Raw genomic sequence first — 20,937 nt, forward strand, 5'->3', positions numbered from 1 at the left:
GTTCAATTTTATTACCTTCTGTTTGAAATAACCTTTAAATGTTAAGTGAGTTTTTTGCTGCTTATTGTGCTACATAATGTGTGTTCCCGAATATGTTCTGTCTCCTGTATTCCAATTGTGCTAATAAAGTGACCATTTTCTGTGAAGTTTCTTGTTCTCCTTTGGTACTATTAACACATACCTGTTCTGATTCCATATATCCTATCTAATTCTGCCACCTAAGACAGCTGTGCCAATAGAAGAACTGGGAAGAAAACAACACTTGCAGCAGTCTAGAAAAAAATGCTCCCCAGAACATGAGTGCTGGAGGAAAGATTGCTGAGAAGAGGTGTTCAGCCATGAAGTTGGTGGACTTCCTAATGGGTTGTCTTTCTTGGCTTTTGAGTTAGCCAGCCCCAAAGAGCCACAGAAGTATAGCCACCGTGCTGAAGATCATAGGAAGCTGTAGCTTCCCTTTGGGGTGCTTTAAGAATGGATTGGGCCTCTTCCCTTTCTTGAGAGAAATGAGATTCAGCTGTTGGGGACATTTTATCTAGGGAGCCTCCTGAAGACCATGTCTTCCATTTTCCTTTTTTATGGTTGTTGTCTAATTGAGATAGAGCAGCATGTGTGCTTCTGATACAGGAATTTGCACTTGTTCAGATAAAACTGCTGTGTGATGCCCCCCCAAATACAGAAGGAATCACAGAAACAGCAGCAAAAGTTCTGCATGTAGGCTTGTAGAAGGGAAGGCCCCTTCTGTGCCTGTTCACTGTTCCCTCATACTGGAGCCTCCCTCGTACTAGAGCCTCCCTCATACTGGAGCTTCCTGCAAAACAATGGCTTGTCCTGCTTAGTAGCATGGATCCCTTTGTAAGCTTTATTGTACTTCATAGTGTCTAACTCAGAGCCCCTAGAGAACTTAGAAATTTGGGTGATGGGAGCCACTGAATTGTCCAAAATGGGTATTCTGTGGACAAACTTCCCTTCCATAGGCACATAATCTAAAAAATTGCTCCAGTGAGTTTAACATGAATCTCAGTGCCTTTTTAACCTTTAGTTTACTCAACCTGTCTAGACCTCTGTGAAATTGGAGAGTTCTCTTCATGAATGATGGACTGGAAGCTGGATTATGGGGTCTAGCTACCATGTTTTCACCCACGTGTACCAGCTTCCCCCTTTACACCCCTCTGCTTTTCTGACCCCATACTGAGTCATCTGTGTTTAATGTGTAAGGAAGTGATTGAATTATTTTTATCGTTGCTGGTCTGAAATGAGTCAGTGCAGGGTCAGACATGTTGTGGAGCAGGGAAGGGATAGACTCATGCTGCCAGGGAGAGGTGTGGGAATCTGGCAGCCAGCAGCTGGCCGAGATTGCCATGCACCCACAGACCAACCCCAGTGATTTCTCCAAGGTCACACAAACTTCTGTCAGCAAAAGGTTGAAACCCTCTCTCTCATGTTATAGGATGCTGACCGCAGGTCTGTCACATGCAATGACTGGTAGGAAGTGGCTTTAGGTTTATTCTACTTGAATGTATTTTTTGCTTGCAAATACTGATGTATGAATTAATAGATGCTTTCTAGTCTGTGCCAAAATCCAAATGTACTGAGCTGGTTATAATGTAGAAAACACAGTTAACTTCAGGTAACTTTCCCTTAGAAATGTGATCTATTTTTTTTTTCTTTGATAGTGATCTGTCAACTATAGCACGTTTACGGGCTGCTGCCTTTTAATAAAGATAGCTCAGGAATTAGTGTCTGAAACAAATCCTTATGTGGTATTATATTGCCAACTCAGTAAAAAAAAAAAGAGTCTGTACAGAGTTGCCAGATAACTCACACAGTTTGCAACATGACACTTTATCAGTGGCCTAATACAAAATTTAGAAACCCGGACACACAAATTTCTTAACAGATACAGCATTTTAAGCTATCTTCCTTATCATTAAGGCAGTGCTTAATGTAAGGATTTGAGGGCAGAGGTTAGGTCGTGTATTATGGCATCAATTTCTATGCCTTATTTTTGTTTTGGATTTATTTGGGAAGGAATAAACAAACTTGAGTGAAGAGTTTAGAGCTCTGTGCTGGTTATGAGGCATCTGCTTCACTCCTGTGTTTCTGCATTTTCTTTAGAAAAACAGCTATCCAAAAAAATTCTGGACATAATTATATATAACATGCATTTTCTTTACACAATACACCATGGTTAATTCAATTTGAAGGGCTTTCTCCTAGTTCTGGCAAACTTTGTCAAGCTACCATTTTGACTTCATTTCTGTGGGTTTTGTTTCGGCTTTGTTTTTTTTAACTTTTATGTTTTAAAATCAGAGAAAGCTTGTTGCAGTTAAAAAAAAAAAAAAAAAAAAAAAGGACAATATTGGAGAAATCTGTTTCCAGCAATCTAATATATTGTCTGATGTTCTTCTAGGAACAAATACATCATGTGGATTTTTATGTGGGAGGATTTTTAGACTTTTAATGGTTGGGTGTTAGCTACAAGGTTCATGTGACATGACAAATGTGGAACATCTGTGTACTGATGCTCATCAGTGTTCTAAAAGTCATTCCCATCACCACATGCATTGAATTAAATACAAGAATTTAGGGAAAAAATAGTTGGAAGAACATATTTTGTCAAATACAATAGCAAGAATATGTTGTGCAAGCCATCAGAGCTCACTCACGCACTTCTTATTCAGAAGTCTGATGTGCTTTATGCATTAACTGTTACTGCCTTTGGACTGGGAGCGTGTTACCTCTCTAGTCAGAGGCAAACTATTTTCTGGATAGAAATTACAGTTTAATGTAAGGGATTTCTTGATTCAGTTCCTTGTCTGAGTGGTGTATAGGCTGTACATGAGATAAGGGGTTGGCCAAGTTGGCATACTTGAATTGGAAATGAAGTGGCTGAGTGGCTTTGACCAGGGTCTCTCATATTAAAACATGAGTGTTATTCATAATTCTGCCTGAAATGACCTTTCTTAGCAACTGGTATTCTTGTAAATCCTGAGTGCTACTGTTTGACTCCATGCTATAACTGGAATAAGAGTTTTTGGCTATAAAATGACTGTGATGTAGGAGAGAAAAGCAGTTCTTCTAGGAAGAACTAGCATTCTGGACCAGTAGATGGGAATCCCATTTCTTCTTAGACCGCTTACCAAATTGCATGAAGGGTGCTGTACTTCATTACGACTTGTATGCTTGATGCTATCACTTTAGCCTACCAGATGCTGCTGGGTTTAGATTGCAGGACACAGTACATCCGAAAAGCAGACTCCAGGATACAGGTCACAGCTTATGTTGAGGTGGAATTCCTTGCTGGGGTGGCAGGAAGCTCACAGCTATGCAGAAGGCAAATGTGGTAGGTAATAGTAGTTGTCTTCCTAGTGACTTATATATTTCAGAAGTGGTCTGAAACTTTAGATGTTTAGTTTTGAACACATCATTAAGTAGCGTTTTTCGGGTTTGTTTTAAGTAATGCAAAGCTATTCTTTCAGATGTTGTCACTACGGATAAGGATTTATTGAATTCTTGTACTCACAGCTCTAAAGCCAGTCTTAAAAACTGAGTCCTTACTTTATGGATTATCTTCACAGGCTCGAATCTGGGAGTGCAAACATAAAGGACCTCCTTTAGTTGTTCTGAACTTCATTTCAAACAGCTATCTCTGAAATGATTTCCAAATACTTCCTTCATACATGGAAATTACAATTGGCTGTTTTCATGCTGTGCTTAACTCTTTTTGAACTTAGTATTTCTGAAGCTTCTATGACCTTGTTCAAAAGAGATTTCAGTTTATAAGAGTTTCTACATAAGCATGTACATAAAAGCTCTCATTCCAACATAGCCCATAGGCCTGCATTTCAGGGACAGTGTGTACAGACAGTGGAGAGCTTAAACACTGAAAATGTCACTTCACTTGGAAACGGCTTCTGAATGATGCCCTGCTTTTAAAAGAGGTGTAAGAAATGATCTGAAGGGAACATCTCTGGGATTTGTTGTCCAGAGTCAGGTGCTTAGGGAGTGGACAGAAGTGGTATACAAGTACCAAATAATTTGAGTATCCATTTTAATAGTCCTGTTCAGCAATGCTGTTGTAGAATTTGCTACACTTTCATTAAATAGTTTCTATCATAAATCTATAGTTAGCTCTTAACAAATGCAGATTCTTTAATCATTGAAGTTGTGGGGGAGGAACATTTTTGTTTGGGTTTTATGTTGAGAGTTTTGAAACGAATTTATATATCTTTGTTTGGTTTTTTGTTTGTTTATTTGGGGTTTTCTCTTTTCAAAAGCTGTTGGTCAAAATCAACCAGCCACTCTCCCACCCCTGCCTGCCTGGGCTGTCTAAGAGGCCACCTCCCCAGCTGACTGTGAGCCCTGTGACTTTAGTGAGCGAGGACCCATGCAGGCTTTTATATCACATTTCCAGCAGACTTCTTGTCTTGAATGCTGGCTACAGTACGTATATCTGATTAAGCAGCTCTGTCCACATGCACTCTAAAAGTTTGGTACAGAATCTGGGCTGATCTAGTTGTGATCTATCTGGTACAGGACTTGCCCAAACCAAGTGTTTATATTTGAACATTGAGCTTTTTTTTTTATTTGAGCTTTTTTAATTGAGCTTTGTAAAACTGTAGTTAAGAAAGAGTTCTGTACATCCAGAGTGTTTAGGTGTTAAATTAAGCTGGTGTTCAAAGTAGTTAAATGCAACTTTGATGTTAATTACTTTATGTAAACACAGCAGTATCTTCACATCCTTAGAACAATTTAAGTTACGTAGCTTCTTTTAGCCATGCTCCAGTTTTGTTAAACAATTGAGAGTAATCTTTCAAGGCCCTTCTGACTTCAGTCTGTTTTATGGCATGAAAATATCCTTCAGAGTGCTAGGAAACTAATCTGATAATTTTTCTAAGGCTTTGAAAAGACTTCTGATGTCTTGAGTCTTTATTACACTAGAGGTCAGTGTATGACGGGAGCTTCTGTGAGGTGGTATAGAGTTTCTTGCAGAATCCTATTTCATCAAATTTGAAACCAGATTCTAAGAGAAACTGTAGCCTACTACTGTGGAGAAAACTTCATATTCACTAACATGTCTTATGACTTTCTTGGCTAAAGGGCTTTTTTGAGCTTCCTGCTTTTAATTCTCTTTGCTTAAGGAGTATTTGGCAAGTATCAATAACAGCACTTTAATGTGGTAAGCATGAATATGCACACTGTTGTTCCAACGTGCATCTCAAACGTTCATCTTGCAATGCATTAACACGACTTTTTGGTTCAGATATATTTCTATATGCCATGCTATTTATAGGCATCATCCTTAACTTGTGCACTGTACTTATTAAGGGCATGGTGGGAGAACTGCACGTGGACCCATTAATCTTAGTGCAGATGTCAACTTCCTGGGCACTGAACTGGTAACTTCCAGGTGAATGGCTGCACTTTTGGGTGTTGAGGGAAGCACAGTCAGGCATGATTCTATCATGATACACGTAGAGATTGTTTCCTCTGCAGGTGTTCTTCAGTTGTCCAGAAAAGTAATTTCTTTAAACATCTGGAATGTACAAAACCAGATTGTTTCTGAAAACATCATTGGGCAGAGGGTCTGGAACAGAGGGTCAAACTATGACAGTGTTATGTGAGGTCAAATGGGAGAGAAATGCACTGGAGGAGAGTCCTGCTGACTGGAGCAGATCACATCACAAATGACAATTTAAGTAAGATGGTGGAATAGGAAAAAGTAACAGCAGGGTGGATTTGCACTCTTGAATGTGTTTTCTAAGAGAACTGGCTACAAACAAAAGTGCCTCTATGCTGTTACATTTCTGTAGGGTTCTTCTGAAATGTCTTGAAAACAAGGAAAATAAGATCATGGGATATTAAGAGTTTATACCAGCTAGCACCAATATAGAGGTTTGTAGAGCTGAATTGTGCTGCTAAGTGTTTTTTCCGAGTGTTCAAGAGAGACCTGGACCAATGAAAATTCTTTTTGGCCTTTCTTTTTGGTGAGGTGGAAAGGGGAGGGGACACTGTAAAAGCATAACCAGCATTCTGAAAACCTCCTTTGCACTTGGCTGCTGCCCAGTATGTTTTGTTACATGACTCTGGAGCATCAAGAAGGATGACACCTCAGTTGAGATAGCATGAAGGAGGTGTTAGACTCTGGTTTAATCGAACTCCCTGTGAGGATTCCTGGCTTCACAGGGAAGTTGCACTCCTCTACCTCTTTCCCAGGTTTTCCCAGACTGTATGTTTTTTGTTCTTTTTTTTATCCTCTGTAAGAAATGAAGAATTTTGCAGAATGGGGCCTTATCGAAACATCTCTAAGTTTTGGTCTCAGGCTTTCTTGGGTTGGGTTTGAGGACCATGAGAAGGCAATGGCTTAGCAGAACTGGTGTGATATAAGTCATTAAGCAACAAATAAAACATCCAAAAAATTTATTTCCTTTTCCTGTCCTTTTGACATTGGAGGAATGCAACCTTAATTTGTTTCAGTGAAAGTCTTTAAAGTCTGTTCTGCACGTAAGACCTCCAGATCTATGAAGCTTATCTTAAAGAAGAGAAGCTGTTGTAGCTGTCCTGTAGCTAGCCTAGTGAATAACCTGATGGGTCACTGCGGATTCTTGCAGGGGAGCTGTATTTCTGTCTGCTGTGCACATAGTAACAACCTTTCCTGGTTCAGCTGTCAGGTGTTAAAATTAATCCAAATATTGATGTTCCCTGCATCCAGCAGAATCTTTGTCTAGAATAACTGTAAGTTTGATTATTATCCTGGATCAAAAATGATGGATCTTTGTAGGTAAACAGAAGTGATTACACACTAGTCCCTCTTTCTAGTTCATAATTTCAAGTATCCAAATGATATTTTGATGTCTGTCTTTCCTTCCTGATGTACTGACTGATTCCAGGACCTATCTATTGTGTAATAAAGCAGAGTCCATCAAAAAGGCAAAAATTAGTATTTGGAGTGTCTTTTCCTGCTTTTGTTCTAAACTCTCAAAAAGTGGGAGTTATCAGATACACGGTTCAAGTGGCTTGCCAGACACTTCTCAGATGAACTGGAGAGAGAGTGCAAAAAATCGTAGCTAAGGTCAGTCTTTAAAAGGTTGGAATTCACTTGCCAGCTTTCACATTTTGGTTTCAATCTCAAATGTTCCCTGGTAGGTGCTCTGTATTTGTTAGGCCTTGTGTTTGTCTCATCTTGTCTTCTTGCCAAAACTTCTCGTAAAACTTCTGACACTAAGAGGGTTGTATAGAATATAGTGACATAGGCAAATATAAAAAGACCCTGTCAAGACAGTTCAATTCACACCAGATATTCAAGGTTCCTTTAAAAGGGTAGACTTTGACAGGCTTCAAAGCCACAGGCCTTCAAAACTGCAGCACCACAGTGTTCTTTCTCTTGATCCAGTACATAAATGTAGTATTTGCTAAAAAAGAAATAATGAAATACACTAGTGGGATAGTGGCAGTGCATATGCTGTGTGTTGTAAATGTTGTCTATTCCCACCTCACAGTGGCTTCCAGGAAACCTGTGAAGTAGTTGACCATAACTATAGTTGGATTTCAAATCCTTCCTTTTCTGTCTTTTTAAAATGTTAATATATGAAGAGGAGGAAGGTAGAAACAGTAGAATTAGGCAGCCCTACAGTTAAGTAGCAAGAAGGAATTTAGAGACTGAGCATTATGTGATGGTGGAGAAACTAGTTTCTTTCAACTACCCCTTGCTGACCTTCTTTTTTTCTTCAATTTTCCTACCAGGATGAAGTGAGTCCCCACTCATTTACCCTTCCAAAGAGCAGGAATGCTCATCTGAGGTGAATGAAAATTGAAAATGGGAAAACAATAGTATGTGGTTTACCATATTCTGGGAACTGTAGCTAGTTTCCTGCCTTAAATACTAAGATAAATGTGGGTAGGCAGTAAAAACTGGCTTAGTTAAAATTTGTGAATGGCTGCATAACATTAGGGAGAAGACTGAGTTGCTGCCTCTTCTGTTCTATTGACTCTAATGTAGTCTATCTTTGGAGGTTTGCTTGTCTTCTAAAATCAGATTTCTTCCTAACTTGGGCAAAATCCCCGTCCTATCTATCTTTCAGTCTTTTCAATTAATTATTTTTGTTTTGACCTCTTCTCTAGATACTGTTATTAGTGTCTGACACGTCCAGCAGCTGCAGTGGAAGCAGAGCAGTGGCCTGACTGCTCTTAGCAGTTGTTGCTCTGGTCACGTAGGGTATCATGACTTCATTTTGTGCCTCTTAATAGATTAAAAAGGAAGTTTAATAAAGCTGCTGTGAAAGTGAAAGCAGTGTGTTTGGCACCTAAAAATATATACAGGTGAGCTGAATCGCACCCTGGAAGAGTAAAAATGTTGTTCTGGCTATCAGCTATATTACAGGAGAGAGAGACAATAATCCGTTTAACAGCAGACTGTTCCATGGAGTTCAGGTCTGCATTGGTGAACTCTTCACTGCTCTGTGGAGCGAATCAACTGCACTGGTGGCACAGAATAGAGGTAACAAGTCACAGTAGTTGATTATTGTGAGTTTTTATGAGTTCAGGGGCCTGGCATCTTTAATGACAATGTGGTGCTGGGTAATTCAGCTAGTTTGAAACAGCCTGACTTGGATACTGCATCAGCATGAATCTCCACATGGATTAAATCACCCTGTGGGAAAACAGTGTTGTAGGCAGAGCTAGAGATGTTTTGTATTTGCCAAAGAAGAAAATAAAAGCAGTTGTGGTTCAAGGTGTGGGGATCAATAAACAAGCCATGTAGCAGATGTTGTCTGCAGAACTGGACTTTCTTGACAGGTCAAGTGCTCTCTTCAGGGAGAGGTCTTAGGTCTGTCTCCTGATTGCTGTGGTTCTAGGAAGACAGATGGCTCTTCCAGTTGTATCCACTAGTGTTTAAAATTAAAGATTTTGAGGGTAGTAGTTTTTTTGGTATATGCTGCTGATCTGTTGTTATCTTCATTGCTGCTTCACCTTACTGAAATGTGTAATACAGACTACTTCGTGTGAGGTGGCTAAGTGAAAGCTCGGCATTTCTAGAGAAATTGGTAGTTCAAGAATGTGTCTCCTGTTAAAGGCTCAGACTAATAACTGAAAGGTCAAGTTCCTTGGGGCTCCTAGCAGACTTGCAAGGCCTCTCTTTCCCTGTCAATATAGCTACAGTGCATTCATAGCTGGGCTTTGAAAAGTGCTGTTGCTTGTGGTAAACATCTTGTTTATATGAGTGGTCAATATACTCTAAACTGCTTCATTCCCTGTAGTCAGTCAGGTCATCCCGTTTGTGCAGCTGCCTGGTAGATCTGAAGTTCTTTTCATACCCTGGGATGTGCATTTGTGGTTCTTACCTATACTTTTTTGTATATATACTTTTTTTTACTTACTTTGTTGTAGGAGGAGGACTGCCTTTTGGATTGTGAGCCACTTGGACATGGTGATGCATATCTGCCTAGAGGGTCAGGCCTGGATATTTGGAATTTAAGGTGAGCTTGTGCTGAAAAATGAATGTGGATGTGAACCAAGAACTATGGGCTGTTGTTTTTCTTCTTTTCTTTCTGCAGTTGTTTGTATCAAATATTTAAAGAAGAATCTGTGTGTGCCTCATGGTACATATGTAGCATTAATAAAATGCAGTAGTATAATAGCTAAGATCCCAGAGTACCCTTTAGGACCTTCAGAAAAGCTGGATGGTATTTGAATACCTAGGAGATGCTAATGCTGCTTTAAGAAGAAATGTTATTCAATATGAAAGTGACAATAAGTGTTCCCAAAACTTCACCTCAGTATGCACTGAAGGCAGCAGGCAGCTGAAATGGATCCCCTGTTCCAACCTTTCTAGCATTTCCTCTTCCAATTGTGTAACTAAATAGCTTCAGCCATTCTAGACTATGGACAATCCCTGTAAATGTAGGATTTTCATTATTTACATATGTGTAGTCTACCTTTCATGTTACCCGCTCTTCATGCTGCAGACTTCTGCTGATAATTTCTGGGTTTGATTTGATTCAGTTTTTGTCAGTTCTTGGCTATGGGAAAGCATTTCCCAATGCAAACACAAACAAAGAACAAAAGGGACATTTTTTGTAAGTCTGTGTAGCAGGTTCTGTCAGTCCCATAAAGGCAGAGCTCCCATAAATTGTGTAGCGCATTGGATTAATGTTGCTCTTGGGTAATTTTGTGAGTGGAGAGATGTGATTTTTTGGAAATGATCAGGAAGATCTCACTGGTTTGTATCAGAAAAATAATATATAGATGATCTATCTCTTAACTTTCCTAGAACAGAACTCATGTTTAATTCTGGCCATACTACCTGGAAAGAGCTGTCAGCTGTCATCCTACTAGCTCTGTCACCACGCATAGCCTATGTTTTTTCCTCGGAGCTATGGTAGGCACTGTGTCAGTTGTTGCCCCAAAATTATGTCAGAACTGTTTTCTTTGCAACTTGCCATAACTTCTGAAGGCTGGGGGGACACAATGTAAGAAGTGGAAGTTTGAATAATAGCTTATTTTGCTGTTTGCAACACCTTATTTAAATAAAAAAATAAAGTGGGGGACTGGGGATAGTGCCTACTCTTACATGTGCTCAAGAGCTTGAAAAGTTGGAAGGGCTTGTAGTAGAAAAGGGAAACCTTATCTTGATTCCCAAAAATTTGGGTTTGGAGCATGGTCATGCAAAAAATTGATTGGATCTTGACAATTTTGCATTAAAGCATTTGCAGTCTCCTCCAAAAATGTTTAGAGCAAGTGTATTTACATCACAGTTACTAGCTGTATACTTTCTGTCAGTGAATAATTTAATGAAGGTGAGCAGAAGTATCCTGTTCTTGCAAGACTAAAGCGTGTACTGAAAATTCTTTGAAGAGTCGTGTCAATTTAAGTTTTTAAGGGTAATGTGTACTTAAAGAACTTCTTCCAGCAAAGACTCAAGTAAGTCAAGCCTCCAGAGGGTTTCTTGCTGAACTTGCTTCTCAGTATATATCACCATTAAATGGTTGTAACCTTCAAGAGATGATGCTGTCAAACCATGTGAATGGGTATTCTGTCTGTATTTAAAATCAACAACTAAAATCCATGAGGATGAGATACTGTCTTTTCATATCATCACAGTAGCCACAATTTCTGAAGAGATATTTTGGTTCTTTTTTAATTTACAGTGTGTTGGCTTTGCTAGCAGCATACTGTTTATCATATACTACCTGTATATGATAATAATATATAATTATAATATACTTATTATTAATACAAATATTTTAATTTTTAATTTATCAATTTATTTTATATATATTATATAGTGTTATAAAATTAAGATATTAAATTACATGAAACATTATTTCATTTCTACCGTTTCTAGGATAAAATTGAAACATAGGGGATGCCCAGTTTTTATAAATCCCCATCAATTAAGCAGTATCCTTCAGGTTAATATCACATGTTGAACACCTGTGCTATGTTCTTCCTAACCTGGACACAAACTTAATCCCTCGCCCTTCTGAGGATAAAGGCAAAACCAATTGTTTCCTATTTATTTTCTCAGATGTCGATAAGACTATGCCCTTCTTCTATGGTTTCAATTCAACTACTTTTCTGAATACTTTATAAGCTGAACTATTAATGCTTTCACCAATTAAAAAAACAATGCCATGTCATACCTCACAATCTCTTGCTGACCCAGAATATTATTATTTTTTCGGTTTTGGGAGCAGTGTGCTTGAAATTTCACACTTTACTGCTACAGAACAGTAGTACTAGACTTCTTGCAGAAGTCAAGCTTACAGGGAATGTCGTCCTATTGAAAGGGGTTTCCTCTTATACAATGTATGATAATGCTTTTGTTAAAATGTGTGTATTTGGCATAGTACCTGTTGTGCCTAGTGTTCTCTGGCAATATTACTTATCCTCACTTTGCCTGGGGATGGAAGGGTTAGTGTTGGATTAGCCTGGCATCTTGTGCAGAGAGTCAGGTCCTCAGCTGTGCTTGAAAGTGTACCATTATCTTCACCTTCTACCTTGTGGTAAGGACCACTCTTTTGCTATTTTCTCCTTACAGTTCATTGCAGGTTTGGGATTGTACTACTTGAAGGCATACCCAAAACTTTGATTTTTGTTGTCATGGACTTTTTTGTTTGTTTGTTTAGAGCATTGGGAAATTTTAGTAAAGATGTTGCCAGACGAAGAAGGGTGGGATAGGGAGAGTGCAAAATCATCTTCCTTACTGCTGCATTGCTTTTCAAATTAATAATTCCTGGTAAGAAAGGAAGTTATGTCCAATGTCACTCCCAGAAATTTAACATGCACGTGGCCTGGGCTATTGACAAATGTCCTTAGCTATTTATTATGGTCAACAAAACAGCATCCTGACTATTGGAGAGTTGTAAATTTTGGATTAAACCAATAATCTGTTCAGTCTGACATCCTTTCTGATGCTTTGTGCTTCTTTCTGTAGTAAGGCTTTTGAGGAGCAGCCTGGCCACCTAGGACATTTCTTCCTAATTTCTGTTCAGTGAAAGATTTCAGGTTTGTTTCTAGGATCTGAAATACTCATGCCTCTTTCCAAAACTTTTATTGCTGTGTCCTACTGGAAGTCTAGAATTTTTCTTCTTTAGGAATATTTTGTTTCCCCCAAATTGTAATAACTCAAGAGTGTTGGTGCGAAGCCATGCAAAGCAAGAGAAGGTCAAGAAATCTGAGAAATGGTGACTCAGTTGTACTGCTTTTGCTAACTACTTTTGAGTTGTGGATTCTAGCTTCATTAGTGGCTCTGCAGATACTGGTGTTTGAGACTTGCAACTGATACCTTTTCTAAAAACAGAGGGAGGAGAGGGAGTACTCTGTTTATTTCCACAACCACAAGCAACAGTTCCAAAATACACTTGTGGTTGTATCGCAGAGTTATGAATCTTAGGTTATCTAGTGGTGACTAACATGGTGAGACAGTAGCCTAATATGTCCACGCTTTATTTATAAAAGGTAGCCCTTATTGGAGACAGGAAACACCAGTGTTTCATTCACTGTGTTTGCTGTATCCTAAAGTACAGATATCAGGTCTTTCCAAATATTCACCTTTCAGGGTATGACTGCAGGTTCTTAAGGATTTTGCAGTGCAGAAAGAAAGAAGCTCCTCTCCTCCTCCACCTTCTCTCCTTCCAGATGCTTTTTTAGGCTGTCCTGTGGTTTGATCAAAGTTAACAAAGGGTTGCGATATCTCTTGATCAGATAGATTTTTCACTTACACTGTGCTGAATTTGCAGCCACTTTATTATCTCAGTGGAGTGGGGGCTCACAAATAGATTGTAACAGCTTTCTAAATTCTTCAGGCAGAATATAAGATTATACCAGTCATTACATTTAGAGAACCCTACAGGTCAAAAAAAAATTTACTTCTTCCTCACTGCAGAGTTTAATCTGTAGAGTCTGGGTGTCTGTCTTCAGAAATGCAGCAATCTTTTACTGTTTTGCTTATTTAAAAATAAAATGGAAGAGCAAATCATCCCTGGAAAACTGGAAGATCCTTAGTTTTGGGGGTTTACATTAAAGATAAGGTGGGTTGGAGGGCATAGGTTTTGACACAAAAACATGTAGCCAAACAGAAGTCTGTGGGACTGTCCTCCCTGACACTCTACTCTGAGTGCAGGGAATTTTTTGGCCCTGGGGCAACAACACCAACCATAGTATGCATCTGATAGTGGAAGAGCGAACAGTTTGTTCTCCCAGAAAGACAAAAAGTGTTTGTGTTTGGAGTTTTTTTGTTGTTGTCGGGTTTTTTTTTAAGATGAAGAAAAAGTCCTCTGTGGGTCATTTTAGGCTCTCACAGAAACTTGAATATGCTAAATGAGTGTGGTTCCCTAGCTGAGCCAATAGGGATAGCCAGGCACAGGCAACACTTTTATCCCACGAGAGGGAGGAGGGGTGAATGAGCTAGAAGATATAAGCTGAAACAAAGCCATGCTGTCCTTCTGAGTCATTCGCATACACTGGATGGGTAAGGCTTCCTGCTTCCTGGGACACAGAAGTGGGGTCATGATTCTAACAATGGATGCTGGTAAGTCACTTTTTATTAAATTTCTCTGTCTGTCTTTTCTGGGAAGACTCTCCTTCTCCTCCCTTTCCCAGCTGAAAAGAAGATATCTGTAAACTGGGAAGTTGAATTGTTAAATAAATGCATGCTTAATCCAGACTTCTCAGGCTGTGTGTGCTTTACTGTGCATCACACTGGTGTTATTTGACTGTTACTCATTGAATCACATATCCTCTCTTGCAATGCAAGACCTCAGTATTAAAAATGTGTCTGTTAATTTGTACTTCTGTCTTCATGGGGACAGAAAGTGTGGCCTGAAAAGTACATGATGTCTCACTCTCTTTGGTAATAGAGGTGATAGTCGCTGGAAGATGCATACTAGATTTTACTTTTGCTGTAAAGAGCTCACGGTGATCTAATGTATTGGCTGGGGCTTTCGCTACTCTGTTTACAGAGATTTTGTCTTGGGGAAGAAGAGGGAGAGACAGCTGCATTTCTGTGGTAGTCAGTTCTGCTTTTTGTGTTTATAGCCAGGGAAGTTTATGTGAAAAAAGCACACACAGAATTATTATTTTTTATTTTTTTTTAAATTAGGTGTGAAAGTGAAATCTAACATAGTTCCTCGTGTGATAGGGAGAATGAATATAGAGTGGTTTCTATAAAAGAAACGTGCAATCCCAGTCCTCCTTGAGAGGGAGTGTGTTTCTATGTCATAACTCGCATCCTTCAAATTCCACAGTAATAAAAGACCTTGGATTTGAAATGGTTATGGATAGGGCATAAAGCACCAGTGGTTGTGCTCTGGCAGCACGCTCACGGCTGCTTTTTCTCTTACCAGTTGCAAGCATGCCTACTGCATTTTTAAGAGCTCTGTTGAACTTTTGTCAGCAGTTGGTTCAGCTACTTTTTTTTCACCACAGAAGCATAATGTAACAAGTTCTACAAGCTGCCTTCAAAGTGCTAAACTTACTCAGGCAGATCTTGCTGGTCTGTTTTATCTACTTGTCACATGCTCAGTTTACTCCACGCTAATGGAAAGGCACTGTCCCCTGTGTATCTGAATTGATTTGGTTGGGCATTTGCTAGGGCCTAAAGGGAAAACTCTGTGCCTTCTTCAGTTCTTTGACTTTTTTGAGACTTCCAGAAGGTGACCCAGCTAGGTTCATGATGCTCAATTTAGAGGAGATAGCAAACTGTTTCATTTAACCCACCCACACTTAATTGAACTTGCTTTGTCATCATTTGTAGGCAAGATTGGAATCAGTGACTCTTTTTGTGTTCAAGGTATGTTACATGCTTTGCAAATCAGTTAAAACCCAGGCCCTTTAACTGAGATGATAAAATTTAACACAATATCAGGGAGGAGTAGGATGGCATATGGCTGACAACTTTCCATGAGGTGAAAGAGAATGGGTTTTGTATTTGTCCCTTTCATCGGAATAGCTTCTAGAGGAGCCAAATTTCAGGCCCTTCTTAAAGCAGTTTGCAATTAGCAATCCCCTTCTCCCCCTACTTGTACAAGGACCGATGCCTAGATGGTAGATGTCATGCCCGATATTATAGGAGTATGCCTTGGCAATGTTCAGGATTTACGTGCTTGCAGGAGATACGGATCCAGGCTTTGCCCTCAAGACACTTCTTCCCCTTTGAAGTACCAGAGTCCTTGTACTGCACTGGAGTAACTGAACTTTTTGTGTTGGAAAGGCTGGATGGTAATAATTTATGGCTTAAAAAAATCTTTTATTTGCGTATACTTCTGTACTTGCATTGTATGCCGTTTCTTTGCACTGAGATGAGCCATAAACATAATGCTACTCACCTGTGTTTCCAAACCTATGTCTTTTTCCAGAACAGTGTCACTGCAAGGAATTACTGCACTCTAGTAGTCCTAGTGGTAATTTTCAGAGTTATATTGACTTGTATGTTTAATAAACATACATTCTGGAAGCTCCCAGTTCCTTATGAATTCTTAAATTATAGTTCTCAGCTTCTTAGCAGGAAAATGGTTTTAACTGCCTGAGAGGAGACATTGTAAGTCAAGGATACATGAGTTCTAGTACTTCTCAAGAGTATTTAAGTTACAGAAAAAATAGACAAGCAATTCAGTGCCTTATGCCTTAATCTGGGACACAGATAGTGCTCTGTGAAGTTTATCTGCTTAGTTTCACCTATCTTTTAAAGCTGAGCTTACTGTTCTTGGAACTGTTTGCTTATTTCAAATTGTATATTTACTTTACAAGTAAGCACTGATTTTTATTTTTTTTTAATGTGCATCAAATTCTTAAGCTGTTTTTTAACAGAATAAAATATCTGTTCCTTAAGGTATTTGTAAGAATACTTGTGCTTATGTTTCAAATTTTTATTAGATGCATTTTATTTGGCTGCATTTGTCTTTGCAGCTTTTAGTTTCTCACAGGAGCAGAACTAAAAAAGTTTTGGATGAAGGAAGAAAAAAGGAGAGCTGCAAGATAGAGCTGACAATATAATTGGATTTGAAGCTGCTACAGGCTGGGACTGTTGCAACAGCTGATTTGATCCTTCTGAGTTTCAAGAGCTATTTATGGTAGATTAGCTGTATCAAAGCTGTACTGTTCCAACCATAAAAGGTTGGTCCTATGTGAAGTTGCCGCACTGCATTTGGTTTAGTCCTCTGAGGTTGGAGAGCCTATAGCTTTTTACGTGGATAAATCCAGTGATGGATGGAAATACTAAAGGCATATCAAGGAATAACATTGCTGAGACCTTCAGATGGCAGCGAACTCTTAAAAGGAGATTTTCACTAATAAATTTTTTGCTCTAATGTTTGGAATCAGCTCTTGGATATAGCTCCTGCATATTTACTGCATTTGGTGAACGCATGCTTTTAGGAAAGCGCTGTTCTAAATTTATCTGACTTATCTGAATCATCTTGACTGCACACGTACTTGCCAGCCTTGCATGTTGATATTTGGTAACTTTTGTGAAGTCACTTTTCTGTTTTCTTAGCGGGTGAGTGTTAAGTCCTTTGGAAAGGAATCTTAGCTGAAGTGAGAAGCTTCTATAAAACAAGAATCATTAAATACCTGGCTAAAGACAGCTTCAGGCATTATCAGTAACTATTTTGAGAAGACTTTGACCCCTTCTGCTGCATCTATACTTTCTTTCCTCCCTTGTGTAAAGGCAGACAAGTGGATTTTTTACTGGATTCTGAAGTAAGTAGCACCTCATTCGGACAGCTTGCATGCAGTCGCTCGAGCCAGTTGTTTGAGAATCTTTGTGACTTTGTCAGGTTGAAATGTGAGTGGGTTTATTCCAGCCTATGCATGCCAGTCATTCAGTCTTCCTTAAGGCATTTTGTGTTTTTATTCTCGTGGTTTTGCTTAGAGGATGAGTTCATTCTGCTATGAATGGAAGGCCCTGTCACTGGTTGTTTGTGTGAGATGTCTTAGTTTTAATCCATTAACCTTAGTGGCAGTAGTACCAGAACACTTCTATAAAACCAAAAATTTTCATTAGTAGTTTTCTCTTGTGTTTTAAGAAGTTCTATAAAAACATGTCAATACTGTTGCATTAGATAACTGTTGTATTTTGAGACTTGGAGTGCTCTGGAGAAAGCTTCCTCCAACTTCCCATTCTCTTATTTTTACAAATTACCAGGACACAACAGGTGAAAATTACTGGTACTGTTTTACCTTCCTCTCCTGCAGCAGTATCAGCTGTTAAAGCAGAGGAGCATAAGGGGCAGGGGGCTGGAAAGAGGAGGTTCCTTGCTTCAAGGATATTCCAGGTGTTGCATTTTAATCTCCAGAAACACAAGAATGGTGTCATTCCCAAGGAAATTAATTTTCTGTTTTTCAGTTTCCCTGTTAGGAACTAACAATTAAGGCCATCTGCCATTTCCTTTGGATTATAAATTTGTATTTCTCTGTCAAATGGATATAGAGTTTTAATTCTGAATTATATAAACCTGTGTTTTAGCCTAGAGAATACCAGAAGATGGAACATATCTGAAGAGTTACTGTTTAAAAACTACTTTGTCAGTTTAAAAATAGGAATATTTTATTGAAATACCCCCCTATATTTAATCTTTCTGACACAGACTTTGTTAGATATACATTTAGATTTCTATCTGCATATTTTATAGAAGATTGAATCCTCCTACCTGCAGAGGCAGTGAAGGTTAGGAAGAAACTGCCCGATCAATATCCTTTTTCAGATAGCCTGTTAATTTTTGTCTTTGATTAACAGATGCGTACTTCAGTTTGATACCTGACTTTAAACTGTTTTTACATTGCTTCCAGTAAAATTAGTATTTTTAATAGGCATCCTTTTTTATATGATCTGATTATTTTTTTCCTTTGCTACTTGCATTTTAAAAAGCAAGTTGACATAAATTGCTCCACTAACATGCCTGTGTTATGTTCCTATAAACCTGTTAGAAGATGTCAATTACTTAAGAGCCTTAAAACAGACCACAAAGACATCAGATGTCGAACTTAGGTACCCCACAGTGTGCACAAGAGCAGGAAGACACTGTTAGAGCTCTTAACTTGGGTTTCAGGCTTAAATGCACTAAGGGTGTGATGCAGGAAACATTTTCATTAATGAGAAGTAACACTACCAACTCCTCTTTGTGCAGCGGATGCTTAAACTTGTTGGAACTGGTAAGCTTTCTTCCTTGCTTCTCTGGGGGTTAGTGAGTCAATGTAAGCATGAATTCTACCTCTTTGAATGCTGTTTTGTCTTGATTGCATTGCTAAATTACATTCTTGGCAAAAACTTCCAGTAGGAAGGAGGATTTCAGATTTCTAGGAGCTTTATTCAGAAGGACTATAGCTTTGTACTTGGCATTTCTTTGCTGAATTGCTTGTATTTAATAGTTTATATAGGGTAAAGGTAGTGGGGACGGGCAAGGAGTATTAATCTAGCTATGCCATTTTCACATTTTATACAGAGGAGAGAGATTATGCTGTAACTGTACACAGAGCTCCCCAAAACTATCTACGTGAGGGAAAGTGAAATGGTAGTACATGTTCCTTCTTCACAGCAAGTCAAGGTAGACTCGGAGGTGGTAGAGTTGAGCCACTTGTGACCAAGACATTTCCAGACAGGTCAGAGGAATCTTTTGCCAGTTTTCTGTGTGGAAAGGGTATGTGCGTTATCCTACATACATTGTAAAACGTTATGAGCCAAGGTTTCTCTCTTGTTTAGATTTATGTTGATTAAGCGGTTTGAAAGCTTTATATAGTCTTAGTACATTTGTTTATGCAAAACATTCTTAATAATGTGTAGAATTTATGGTTTGTAGTTTTGCTTTTTTTTAAATGCAGCATTATCATTTCCCTTCCTTAGAACACATGCACATGATTGGCTCTTGTCTGTGAAGCCTTTAATGTGATGAACATAGGTAAAAATTGCAGAAGCTTATTTAGTTTGAATTGTCATTGTTTGAGTTCATGTTTTTTCCACAATGTGTTGGCTGTTTTGCACGGCAATTTCACTACAGTTTTAAAGAGGCAAAAACTTGGGAATGGTTTGCAGTAACAGGGTGTTTTCTTGCTGAGTGCATAGGCTTCCATTTCTCCAAAGAGAAGCCTCTATTTGGCATAATGGAAGGGAATAGTGTGCACAATGTTCTCATTAACTCAGTGGTTTTGGTACTTTCCCAACCAGACCCTATAGAGTTAACAGACACATAGGAAGGTTGTGATTTTGAATGAGAAAAAAAAAAAGTCCTGTTTGGTATCTGCCTTAAGCAGATAAGAATGCATTGGGTAACTGGTGATAAAAATGCTTCTGATGTCACTTACTCAAGTGGTGGTGTGTTGAAGGTAGTCTTTCAGTAGAGAGAGTACAGCAATTATGCATTAAGTCTTTGCTGATTTATTTGGATTTAGTTGATGGGTAGTTTGTCTTTGCTCTTATGATGCCAGTTTTCAGAGTTAAAAAAATATAATCTGTGAAGTCAGATTTCAAAGACCCGGATTAAAATAATGGCATGTCTCTCTTCAGATATATAAAAAAGCATCATGATGAACTTGGACATGAAGCATCAATGTGTCACAATAACTAAGGCCAGATAATGTTTCCAAAACAACTTGAGGCTCCATCAAACAGTTATGCAGGAAGTGTGTAATTTCCTGACAGAACTGAGCCGTTTGACACCAAAAGCTGCCATGCTGTTGCTAGTGGTCTGTTACAAAGGAACTCCGTTCAGGTGTTAGTTGAGAGATTGCATGCTGAAGTACTGTGAGAAGTTAATCATACTTCCATGGAGTTAATGACTGCCAAATGTGTTCCTTGTGTTCCTTATGTTCCTTATACCTGTAAAACTCTTGGCAGTCAGCAAAGACCTGCAGGATGTCATTCTTGCTTCATCATATCAGCCTTAAACAAAATTATTGTCTATTCCGTAAAATAAAACAAAGCTAGCACCGTCTCCTATTAGCTTGCTGTGAAAGGAGTGAGAAGTGTGGATTACTCTTTCAAAACAGTTGCACCAAATGATCTAGGGAATATGTAAGTCGTATGTGCTTCACATGTGAAATTTTCAATCTTGCCCTTTCAGACAAGAAGCCCAGTTAAGCCTCAGAGACAGCTAGAATAACTCTTTACCTCTTAGAAAATAATTGCCCCAAATGTTATTATTAGTGTGAAAACTGGACAGTATTTCAATGTCGATTTCCATTAAGTGCCAACTGGCCCCAAACACAAAGTAAGAGCCTACTGGAAGCAGTGTTTCAGGCAGCTGTTGGCTCTCCAGAGGTGACTAAGGGTTGGTAATGCTAACCCTGTAACCACAAATTAGGTCTGGGAGTTGAGACCTGGGTTTTCTTGGCTTTGGTGTCAGTCATTGTAACACCTGCCTGCCTTCAGTTTCCAATAAAAAAAAGTTACCTGATTTGTTAACACAGGCAGCTGGAGCTGAACAACTGAGGCAGTTGTAGCTC

General features: G+C 38.9%; 1 protein-coding gene across 12 annotated transcripts in view; it reads left to right on the forward strand.

Annotated features, from left to right (window-relative positions):
- The window catches only part of SVIL (supervillin), a 142,628-nt gene that overhangs the window by 20,115 nt on the left and 101,576 nt on the right, over positions 1-20,937 (forward strand). For 5 of the 12 annotated variants that reach the window (XM_056337639.1, XM_056337629.1, XM_056337631.1 and 2 more), the window contains exon 1: positions 14,008-14,032. The exons of 1 other annotated variant lie outside the window; for it this stretch is intronic. In XM_056337639.1, coding sequence (XP_056193614.1) covers positions 14,011-14,032 — 22 coding nt within the window. In that variant the 5' untranslated portion in view covers positions 14,008-14,010. Of the gene's footprint in view, positions 1-9,387; positions 9,477-13,950; positions 14,033-20,937 lie in introns of those variants that run through there. 6 more of the 12 variants (XM_056337633.1, XM_056337636.1, XM_056337634.1 and 3 more) reach the window with 3 other exon arrangements.

The sequence above is a fragment of the Falco biarmicus genome, chromosome 4 (assembly GCF_023638135.1).
Source record: "Falco biarmicus isolate bFalBia1 chromosome 4, bFalBia1.pri, whole genome shotgun sequence".
In the NCBI taxonomy this organism is placed as follows: Eukaryota; Metazoa; Chordata; class Aves; order Falconiformes; family Falconidae; genus Falco; species Falco biarmicus.